At 45.7% G+C, this 12,041-nt stretch overlaps 1 protein-coding gene across 1 annotated transcript in view; it reads right to left on the reverse strand.

Annotated features, from left to right (window-relative positions):
- Positions 1-3,315, reverse strand: part of LOC121583140 (SH3 and multiple ankyrin repeat domains protein 2-like) — a 74,731-nt gene extending 71,416 nt beyond the window's left edge. Inside the window, exons 1-2 of the mRNA XM_045225047.1 lie at positions 3,103-3,315; positions 361-485 (exon numbers count right to left, since the gene is read on the reverse strand). Of these exons, the coding sequence (XP_045080982.1) occupies positions 361-485; positions 3,103-3,274 (297 nt within the window). The 5' untranslated portion in view covers positions 3,275-3,315. The remainder of the gene's footprint in view (positions 1-360; positions 486-3,102) is intronic.
- Positions 3,316-12,041: the final 8,726 nt, after the last annotated feature.

Genomic DNA, 12,041 nt, shown 5'->3' on the forward strand with positions numbered 1-12,041 from the left:
AAAGTCGGGCTTGCTGTACAACATTTAATTATAACATTATTATTACGTAATGATCATACTAGCGTGTGCTTTTTAAGTAAATACCAGGTAAATAGCGGTCTGTAAAATAAAGAGGGACCTATGATCAAGTTGAACCAAAGATCAAATGCCAACAGATATCCTCACCAATCAGCTCTCACTCATCCCAAAATGGATCTCTACAACCAATCTCATTGCTTCTAGCAGCAGGAAGAAAGAACTCTGTTTGGGACAGGAAGTGAATAGTAGTATGATACACACACAATCGCACAATAACACACACAATGCACCCACTCTCACATAAAAGCGCATACATGCACACACACGCATGCACACACTTACCTCGATGAGGAAGTCCCCGGTCCTAAGCCCCGCCTGCCAGGCCACTCCTCCCTCGTCCACTGACTCCAGGTATTGGAGGGCTGGGAAGGCAGGGGTGGGAGTAAACTCCTCGATGGGCGTGTCCGCTATGGGGGGTGGGAGAGAGAGAGAGAGAGAGAGAGAGAGAAAAAGTGTGTCACCTTATCCTGAACACCACTCCCCTCCTCAACCCTGAGCGTATGGAGATCTAGCCCCATTCCAGATCTATATACAAACACCTTTATTTTTGTGAAATTTCTAGGGTGGGTGGGGAGAAAAAATGACAGGATTTAGCATTGGCTTTGGTCAGCAGACAAACATACAAACAAACAAAACAAACACATCTGAGTGTCCACCAGACAGACAATCAGAGAGAATCCATTCATCACCAATAAACCCACAAAGTTCATTGCCAATTCAATTAGGTGGATGGCTGCAGACACTGTGCTGCTGTCGTAATGTCTATGAATAGCAGTGTGTGTGTCTAGACACAAGGTTTGCTCTGGTGGTAGGGGCAGTAAGATCTCTTTCTCCTATACTCCTGTCTCTTTTGTCTCCCCTATCTCCCTCTCTTCACCCTTTTCCCCTGTCACCCTCTCTCTCTTTCCCTTCTCCTATCTTTTCTCTTATCCTCTCTTCCACCTTCCACTGGCCAGTGATATTCACATTGTGTCGTCGTGGCAGCCAGAAACCAATGGTGACAAGTGACACTTCTGATAAATCACCCTCTTACTGTAAGAGAGATGCTAGGCACTGTGTGTGTGTGCGTGCATGTGTGCGTGCACATGCGTGTGTGTGCATGTATGCGCAAGCGTTCATTTGGTGATTTTATGTGAGAGTGGGTGCGTTGTGTGTCTGTGTGTTTTCGTGTGATTTTGTGTGTTTCCGTTGTGTGTGTTTGTGAGCATCAGAGTGTGTGTGTGAAGTGCACAGTGCCAGAGGATAAAGAGGGCTGGCTCAGTTCCCTTGGGTGATGGCAGTGTCAGAACAACTCTAGTACATTCAGCTTGTTGTTTTTTTAGGCTAAATTGCTCTCCTCTCTCTCTTCCTCTCTCTGTCACTTTCTTCCTCTATTCCTGTCTCCCCCGCCCCCCCCCCTCTAAAAAACAAGGATGTCCAGACAGTAGAAAATGTACTTCTCGACAGTGCAGACCAATGAGAATATGCCACCTCACAGCGTTTGACAGTGTGGATTATGACATGGCTGTAATCGTCATAGAAACCAAAACAGCTGCTCAGCGGGCTATTTTCAGACAGCATCACATGGGGGGTGGAATATCAAATGATGTATGGACAATCGCACTAATGTCCTGACAACATGTCCTACACACAGGCTGATATTGATGTGTGTGTGTGTGCATTTGCGAGTGTGTGCTCTAGAGTACAGGTTTTCACAGATCCACCTGTACCTGAATACCCGAGATCCAGAATTCTAAATAATGTCAAGGGTCTGGGTCAGATCTGATATGATATGATTGTCACAGGTCTCGGGTATGTGTATTTTTGACTGACTTGTCTGGAAGGACCTTATAGATCCGAACGTGACTGCTGCAGTAGAGAGAGAGAGAATGTTTATCATTTATCGTTCTGCTCTTTGCTTTTCATGAGAGTGGCGCGTGTAGCAATTGTTGGCCAATCATAAGTCATCAAAGCGGCAATAGGCTACAGTCATAGAGCCTCCGAGTGGGGCAAAAGTTAGGAGATATTAATCAATGGAAGATGCAATTAAAGTGATGGAATTAAAAGTTAAAGGAGAAGAATAGGCTACAAGGCTGCTACTTTATATTCTGAATGGAGTTGTTGTTGTAACTTTGTAAGATGAGAAAGCGCTTGCAGCCTCAATTAGCCTAGCTTAACTAGATTCACCCGGTTTGATGCAGTCAAGACAGGTACTCAGAATCATATTGGATGATAAATAACTTAGCTATGGCAGCTATTAGTTTACTATAGCGTGTCGGCTTGGTTGGTTGCTGTCTCTCCCTCCCTCCTCCCTGATCCCATGTCCAAAGTAGCCTACACACACAGCACGGCCCCTGCTAACGCATCACCTCTCTCTACCGCCTCTTCCTTGCGCTTTATCACCTCTGGTTAATAAAGTAGTTTAAAAATGGACTTTTCTGCTGCTTCTCTCACTCGGATCGGATCAGGTCGGGATCTGACCAGGTCTATATACGGAACAGGTCTAGTTGTCCTCGGGTCCGTTTGGAACAGGTCTCTATATTAAAACAATTGAGTTATGCAAATAGTGTCCAGATGGGAAAGCCCCAGGTCCATTTCTGAACGGGTCCAACTATTTGGACCCATGAAGGCCTCTGTTCTAGAGAGAGGTGGACAGAGGTGCTGTTAGTCTTTGTGTTTGTGTGTGGTTATGTTTTGAGTGTGAAGTGTTTACAACTTTCTATCCCTGTGTGTGTGTGTGTGTGTGTGTGTGTGTGTGTGTGTGTGTGTGTGTGTGTGTGTGTGTGTGTGTGTGTGTGTGTGTGTGTGTGTGTGTGTGTTTCTGCTTCTGTTATGATGGTGCCTGTCTGGCTAGACATTGACAGCTCACACTGATAGACAGACAGACAGACACACACACATATACTCTCTTTGAGTTTTATCATATAGAGACAGAGATAAAATACATTGGCTGTTATTATCTTGTTTAATGTGCAGTGCCTACATATACAGTGACCATGAGAAAGGGATAAGGAGAAGGGGGGAGACACCAGGGTAGCCTCTTACCTTTGGCCCCTCGCAGCACGAAGCCGAAACCTTCATTCTCCTTCTTGGTCAAGACCACCGTCTTCTCGTCGACCACGCAGTCGCTGTGGAGAAAATGCCGCGCAAAGCGCCCGTTATTACAGCCCATCATCCGCATCATGGCCACAGCCGCCCGCCCCGAGTGCAGGTTCATCGCGGTAAACTACTCTGGGCAGCCCCCGACGGAAGGGCTACTTGCCTCGGTCCCTTTTAGCTCAAATGAATTGCGCGACAACGCTGGCAGTGGCAGTCCGGCGCCCACATCTCCAGAAAAGCCGCCGCCGCTCCTCTCCTCTGCCGCCGAAAACCACTCTGGGGAGCGACAAGTGGAGGCCAGAGCTGGCGACGAAGTCGAAGCGTGACGTCGGATAGAAGCAGCATTACCGACTAAATAAATGATGATGAAAGCGTGGCTTGGTGCGGAGGAGGGGGAGAGAAACGGAACGGAGGGTGGCAGGCAGTTAAAAGAGTCCTAGGCGAGGAGTGCGCGCAACGGATGAGAGAGCGAGAGAGAGAGAGATAGAGCGAGTAGGGAGAGCGTGACCAGCATGGCAGTGCGCGGGCACAACGACAGGAGGCCATGCGTGAGTGATTGACCCTTTCACTCGAGTCGAGAGGTGGGTGTCCTCTCACTCAGTGGCGTGGGGTGGAGGTTGGTGACACAGAGAGGGACGCAGCCCGCATGCGCTTGCATTACATTTTTCATTAATGTAATCCAAGGCGACAGATGCACTTAAGCAACGTGATGAGAGAAACAGAGAGGGAGGGAAAGTTATTCAGGTAATTATGTTGCTTTTAGTTTCATTGATGTGGTTTTAAAATCACGGATGGGGCTTTTATACAGTTTTTATAAAATAGATTTTTGTTGGATCCTCTTTCCCCAGCCTGACTCCAAATGAGATTGGGCAGAAAGGTGGTAACTCCAACCAGTGCGCTCATACTCCAAAAACAGAACTCCACCACCGTAGTCACAACCACATTCAATCAGGCTATTCAAATCTCAGACATCTCTTCACCTCTATAACTTCCTGAAAAAAACGATATCTACAAGCAGCAATGACGTGGTCCAAGCAAAACAGGCCCATCAACACCACCATAGGCCTACCAGGCTACCAGCAATACTGCTATATACCCTTTAACTGCCACATTTGCTGCTTGAACATTTCAGTCTATATACTTAACGCACATAGACTGTGTTACTAGTGTGGCATACTCATTTACTAAAGTTTATCTGCCACAAGAGCTGGGATTAGGGGGGAATGAAAGGCACCTATTGAACTTTCACTTGGCAGTAAACACTTCCCCAATCTCCCTCATTTTATCCTTCCTTCACACCATGGCCCCCAAGAAGCTCTCTATGATGAGTGTGTGTGTGTGTGTGTGTGTGTGTGTACTCTACCATTGCAAATGAGGGGGGGGGGGGAAAGTCAAATCCACCCAGACAATGGATGAGAAATTAGACACATTAAACAGGGATGGTGAGGGATGAGAGGAGAGATAGAGAGCTGCAACTGCCTTCCTAGCAACAGAGCAGCAAATGCAGAGTTCCCTTAGCAATGCAATCTATTTAGAAAAAAAGGACAACATACTGGTTATATTATTATTATAATAATAATACAACTTTCTATTTAAGACATGGAGTCCAGTGGTCAATTTACATTTTAGTCATTTAGCAGACGCTCTTATCCAGAGCGACTTACAGTTAGTCAGTGCATACATTTTTTCATACTGGCCCCCTGTGGGAATCGAACCCACATCCCTGGCGTTGCAAGCGCCATGCTTTACCAACTGAGCTACACGGGGCCACATGACATTAACCGCACCGATATCACCTGAAGCATCGCCACTTTGTTGATTTAACAATGTCCTATGGTTTGACAGAGGAGAGTTTGCATGTTACCGATAGAGTCACCTTTATCCAACCACCTGAGTGACAATAACAGATACAAGTGTCAAAACGTGGACAATGTGGGGCCAGAGGATAAGGACGCAATAGGCTTCTGTGGGATATCAACGCATGGTAGTCCTGGTGATGTGACCACCGCACTAATTCAAATGTCTAACCACATGACCTACATTATCCTTTCTTGTTACAGGCTAGATATGTATACATATCAAAATCAAATCAAATCAAATTTTATTGGTCACATGCGCCGAATACAACAGGTGCAGACATTACAGTGAAATGCTTACTTACAGCCCTTAACCAACAGTGCATTTATTTTAAACAAAAAAAGTAAAAATAAAACAACAACAAAAAAGTGTTGAGAAAAAAAAAAGAGCAGAAGTAAAATAAAGTGACAGTAGGGAGGCTATATATACAGGGGGGTACCGTTGCAGAGTCAATGTGCGGGGGCACCGGCTAGTTGAGGTAGTTGAGGTAATATGTACATGTGGGTAGAGTTAAAGTGACTATGCATAAATACTTAATAGAGTAGCAGCAGCGTAAAAAGGATGGGGTGGGGGGGCAGTGCAAATAGTCCGGGTAGCCATGATTAGCTGTTCAGGAGTCTTATGGCTTGGGGGTAGAACCTGTTGAGAAGTCTTTTGGACCTAGACTTGGCACTCCGGTACCGCTTGCCGTGCGGTAGCGGAGAGAACAGTCTATGACTAGGGTGGCTGGAGTCTTTGACAATTTTGAGGGCCTTCCTCTGACACCGCCTGGTATAGAGGTCCTGGATGGCAGGAAGCTTTGCCCCAGTGATGTACTGGGCCGTACGCACTACCCTCTGTAGTGCCTTGCGGTCGGAGGCCAAGCAGTTGCCATACCAGGCGGTGATGCAACCAGTCAGGATGCTCTCGATGGTGCAGCTGTAGAATTTTTGAGGATCTGAGGACCCATGCCAAATCTTTTTAGTCTCCTGAGGGGGGAATAGGCTTTGTCGTGCCCTCTTCACGACTGTCTTGGTGTGTTTGGACCATGATAGTTCGTTGGTGATGTGGACACCAAGGAACTTGGAAGCTCTCAACCTGTTCCACTACAGCCCCGTCGATGAGAATGGGGGCGTGCTCAGTCCTCTTTTTTTCCTGTAGTCCACAATCATCTCCTTTGTCTTGGTCACGTTGAGGGAGAGGTTGTTGTCCTGGCACCACACGGCCAGATCTCTGACCTCCTCCCTATAGGCTGTCTCATCGTTGTCGGTGATCAGGCCTACCACTGTTGTGTCGTCGGCAAACTTAATGATGGTGTTGGAGTCGTGCCTGGCCATGCAGTCATGGGTGAACAGAGAGTACAGGAGGGGACTGAGCACGCACCCCTGAGGGGCCCCGTGTTGAGGATCAGTGTGGCAGATGTGTTGTTACCTACCCTTACCACCTGGGGGCGGCCCGTCAGGAAGTCCAGGATCCAGTTGCAGAGGGAGGTGTTTAGTCCCAGGATCCTTAGCTTAGTGATGAGCTTAGAGGGCACTATGGTGTTGAATGCTGAGCTGTAGTCAATGAATAGCATTCTCACGTAGGTGTTCCTCTTGTCCAGGTGGGAAAGGGCAGTGTGGAGTGCAATAGAGATTGCATCATCTGTGGATCTGTTGGGGCGGTATGCAAATTGGAGTGGGTCTAGGGTTTCTGGGATAATGCTGTTGATGTGAGCCATGACCAGCCTTTCAAAGCACTTCATGGCTACAGACGTCAGTGCTACGGGTCGGTAGTCATTTAGGCAGGTTATCTTAGAGTCCTTGGGCACGGGGACTATGGTGGTCTGCTTGAAACATGTTGGTATTACAGACTCAGTCAGGGACATGTTGAAAATGTCAGTGAAGACACTTGCCAGTTGGTCAGCACATGCTCGGAGTACACGTCCTGGTAATCCGTCTGGCCCTGCGGCCTTGTGAATGTTGACCTGCTTAAAAGTCTTACTCACATCGGCTACGGAGAGCGTGATCACATAGTCATCCGGAACAGCTGGTGCTCTCATGCATGCTTCAGTGTTGCTTGCCTCGAAGCGAGCATAGAAGTGGTTTAGCTCGTCTGGTAGGCTTGTGTCACTGGGAAGCTCGCGGCTGTGCTTCCCTTTGTAGTCTGTAATCGTTTTCAAGCCCTGCCACATCCGACGAGCATCAGAGCCAGTGTAGTACGATTCAATCTTAGACCTGTATTGACTCTTTGCCTGTTTGATGGTTCGTCGGAGGTCATAGCGGGATTTCTTATAAGCGTCCGGGTTAGAGTCCCGTTCCTTGAAAGCGGCAGCTCTACCCTTTAGCTCAGTGCGGATGTTTCCTGTAATCCATGGCTTCTGGTTGGGGTATATACGTACGGTCACTGTGGGGACGACATCATCGATGCACTTATTGATGAAGCCAGTGACTGATGTGGTGTACTCCTCAATGCTGTCTGAAGAATCCCGAACATGTTCCAGTCTGTGCTAGCAAAACAGTCCTGTAGCTTAGCATCTGCGTCATCTGACCACTTTTTTATTAACCGAGTCACTGGTGCTTCCTGCTTTAGTTTTTGCTTATAAGCAGGAATCAGGAGGATAGAGTTATGGTCAGATTTGCCAAATGGAGGGCGAGGGAGAGCTTTGTATGCATCTCTGTGTGTGGAGTAAAGGTGGTCTAGAGTTTTTTTTCCCTCTGGTTGCACATTTAACATGCTGGTAGAAATTAGGTAGAATGGATTTAAGTTTCCCTGCATTAAAGTCCCCGGCCACTAGGAGCGCTGCATCTGGATGAGCGTTTTCCTGTTGATTAATGGCCTTGTACAACTCATTCAGTGCAATCTTAATGCCAGCATTGGTTTGTGGTGGTAAATAGACAGCTATGAAAAATATAGATGAAAACTCTCTTGGTAAATAGTGTGGTCTACAGCTTATCATAAGATACTCTACCTCAGGCGAGCAAAACCTCGAGACTTCCTTAGTATTTGGTTTTGTGCACCAGCTGTTGTTTACAAATATACACAGACCGCCACCCCCTTGTCTTACCAGAGTCAGCCGTTCTGTCCTGCCGATGTAGCGTATAGCCTGCTAGCTGAATGTTATCATTGTCGTCGTTCAGCCACGACTCGGTGAAACATAATATATTACAGTTTTTAATGTCCCGTTGGTAGGATAACCGTAATCTTAAATTGTCCACTTTATTTTCAAAAGATTGAACGTTGGCTAATAGGATTGATGGAAGAGGCAGTTTATTCGCTCGCCGTCGGATCCTTACAAGGCACCCCGATCTGCGTCCACGATATCTCCGTCTCTTCTTCACGCGAATGACGGGGATTTGGGCCTTGTCGGGTGTCTGTATGATATCCTTCGCGGCCGCCTCGTTGAAGAAAAAATCTTCGTCCAATACGAGGTGAGTAATCGCTGTCATGATATCCAGAAGCTCTTTTTGGTTATAAGAGACGATGGCAGAAACATTATGTACAAAATAAATTACAAATAACGCGGAAAAACACACATAATAGTACAATTGGTTAGAGGGCTGTAAAACGGCAGCCATCTTCTCCGGCGCTGTTCTCGGATATACACTGAGTATACAAAACATTAAGGACACCTGCTCATTCCATGACATAGACTGACCAGGTGAATCCAGGTGAAAGCTATGATCCCTTATTGATGTCACTTGTTTAATCCACTTTAATCAATGTAGATGAAGGGGATAAGACAGGTTAAAGAAGGATTTTTAAGCCTTGAGACAATTGAGACATGGATTGTGTCTGTGTGCCATTCACAGGGTGAATGGGCAAGACAAAATATTTAAGTGCCTTTGAACGGGGTATGGTAGTAGGTGCCAGGCGCAAGAACTGCAACACTGCTGGGTTTTTCACGCTCAACAGTTTGCCGTGTGCATCAAGAATGGTCCACCACCCAAAGGACATCCAGCCAACTTGATTGACACAACCGTGGGAAGCATTGGAGTCAACATGGGCCAGCATCCCTGTGGAACACTTTCGACAACTTGTAGTCCATTCCCCGACAAATTGAGGCTGTTCTGAGGGCAAAAGGGGGGTGGGGAGGTGGGGGGGTGCAACTCAATATTAGGAAGGTGTTCCTAATGTTTGGTATACTCAGTGTATACAGCTCTCGTTACAGGCTATTGTCGTTTTACTTTTGGTTCCTTTTGTTTTTCCTCTTTCCTGTCCCTGATGTTGACATTGACAACAATTCTAAGAAAGATTCCTTCCTCTGCCGGTCGACATTTGCCGATTTTTTCTCCCCCTGTGCCCGTCGGCCAGGAAAGTTCCTGGCTCATGTAAAATTAAATCACCTTCTGTCTGTTAAAAATCTATTATGAATCTTTAAAGAGCAAAAAGGGCCTTGATGTCTCTGCCTGAAAATAATTGAATTAGAAGTGGTTTTCTTAAGCCGTACTTCAACTTTGGATACAGATAATAGTAGCTTAGTAGTCAGGTTTGGATGTAATAACAGCTCATTGCTGAGTTATCTGTTATTATAGGCTATTCCGTGATGGTATTATAGGCTATACAGTGCATTCGGAAAGTATTCAGACCCCTTGAGTTTTTCCACATTTTGTTACGTTACAGCCTTATTCTAAAATGGATTAACTTGTTTTTTCCCCCTCATCAATCGACACACAACACCCCATAATGACAAAGCAAAAACAGGTTTTTAGATTTTTTTTGCAAATGTATTAAAAATAAACAAATAAAAAATTACATTTACATAAGTATTCAGACCCTTTACTCAGTACTTTGTTGAAACACCTTTGGCAGCGATTATAGCCTCGAGTCTTCTTTGGTATGACGCTACAAGTTTGGCACACCTGTATTTGGGGAGTTTCTCCCATTCTTCTCTGCAGATCCTCTCAAGCTCTGTCAGGTTGGATGGGGAGGGTCGCTACACAGCTATTTTCAGGTCTCTCCAGAGATGTTCGATCGGGTTCAAGTCCGGGCTCTGGCTGGGCCACTCAAGGACATTCAGACACTCCTGTGTTGTCTTGGCTGTGTGCTTAGGTTCGTTGTCCTGTTGGAAGGTGAACCTTCGCCCCAGTCTGAGGTCCTGAGCACTCTGAAGCAGGTTTTTATCAAGGATCTCTCTGTACTTTTCTCCATTCATCTTTCCCTCAACCCTGACAAGTCTCCCAGTCCCTGCCGCTGAAAAACATCCTCACAGCATGATGCTGCAACCACCATGCTTCACCGTAGGGATGGTGCCAGGTTTCCTACAGATGTGATGCTTGGCATTCAGGCCAAAGAGTTCAATCTTGGTTTCATCAGACCAGATAATCTTGTTTCTCATGGTCTGAGCATCCTTTAGGTGCCTTTTGGCAAACTCCAAGCGGGCTGTCATGTGCCTTTTACTGAGGAGTGGCTTCCGTCTGACCACTCTACCAAAAAGGCCTGATTGGTGGATTGCTGCAGAGATGATTGTCCATTTGGAAGGTTCTCCCATCTCCAGAGAGGAACTCTGGAGCGCTGTCAGAGTGACCATCAGGTTCTTGGTCACCTCCCTGACCAAGGCCCTTCTCCCCCGATTGCTCAGTTTGGCCAGGCGGCCAGCTCTAGGAAGAGTCTTGGTGGTTCCAAACTTCTTCCATTTAAAAATGATGGAGGCCACTGTGTTCTTGGGGACCTTCAATGCTGCAGAATTTCTTTGGTACCCTTCCCCAGATCTGTGCCTCGACACAATCCTGTCTCTGGGCTCTACGGACAACTCCTTCGACCTCATGGCTTGGTTTTTGCTTTGACATGCACTGTCAACTGTGGGACCTTTATATAGACAGGTGCGTGCCTTTACAAATCATGTCCAATCAATTGAATTTACCACAGGTGGACTCCAATCAAGTTGTAGAAACATCTTAACGATGATCAATGGAAACAGGATGAACCTGACCTCAATTTCGAGTCAAATAGCAAAGGGTCTGAATACTTATGTAAATAAGGTATTTCTGTTTTTTATTTTTAATACATTTGCACAAATTTAGAAAACCCTGTTTTCACGTTGTCATTATGGGGTGTTGTGTGTAGATTGATGAGGAAAAAACTGCCAAGGCAGTTACTTGAACAAAATTATATTACCCTCCCCCTTTGTTGAATTAACATAATAATGATTACGACAACAGTAACTGCCTTGGCAATAGTGTAGGAACCCTGTGTTTCTAAGCTCGGATATCGACTCTGCCACTTAACCATGGTTTTGTGGCACAGTTGATGCCACGCTGGCCTACGGGCTAGAAGGTTGAGGGTCCACCCACCACTGCGGCGGGCGAGCTCACTCTCTTTTTTCATTACAATATGTTGTTCAGTGGTTAGAGAGGCTAATGGGAGAGAAATAATGGAGGCTACCAAAAATATTACAAGATGATTAAATTATGACAGGAGCGTTTGCATCAGTTCCTCCCATTTAATAAGAGAGGAAATGCAAAACTGGCACCTGTCATCAGTCCTCATACATATATACTGATCATCATAAAATACCTACATTTTTACTATGCTCATTTGAGTTATAGACTATCGATCGTGCCTCCTCTTTTATTAAAGAGATGGAGTCCAGATAGTCCTACACTACTTTAGGAAACTTTCTGGATGGACATAGAGAGAATTAGCAAACTCACACACACACCCATCAAAAGGACCCATCAATCAAAGCTACCAGCTCATCTCAAACACAAGAGCAAATCACATTTCTCCTTTCCAGAAAATGTAGGCTATTAAAACCTAGGCCTACCTTTAAATCAGATAGTAGACTACATTAGGATAATGCTAAAACAATGTACCTATCAAATGAATTGACAAGGCAAGTTTAAAGGGGATTGGGAGAGAGACATCTTTCCAAAGTAGTCTATGAAGATGAAATTGACAACCATAAATAAAATAGATACAACCTGTCCATATCCACATTTTTGTGAAGCAATTGGTGCTTAAATTGACACCACATTTACATTTGAATGAGTGTAGGCTTATACAATATATACAGTGGGGAAAAAAAGTATTTAGTCAGCCACCAATTGTGCAAGTTCTCCCACTTAAAA

Source organism: Coregonus clupeaformis, chromosome 15 (genome assembly GCF_020615455.1).
Source record: "Coregonus clupeaformis isolate EN_2021a chromosome 15, ASM2061545v1, whole genome shotgun sequence".
Taxonomy (NCBI): Eukaryota; Metazoa; Chordata; class Actinopteri; order Salmoniformes; family Salmonidae; genus Coregonus; species Coregonus clupeaformis.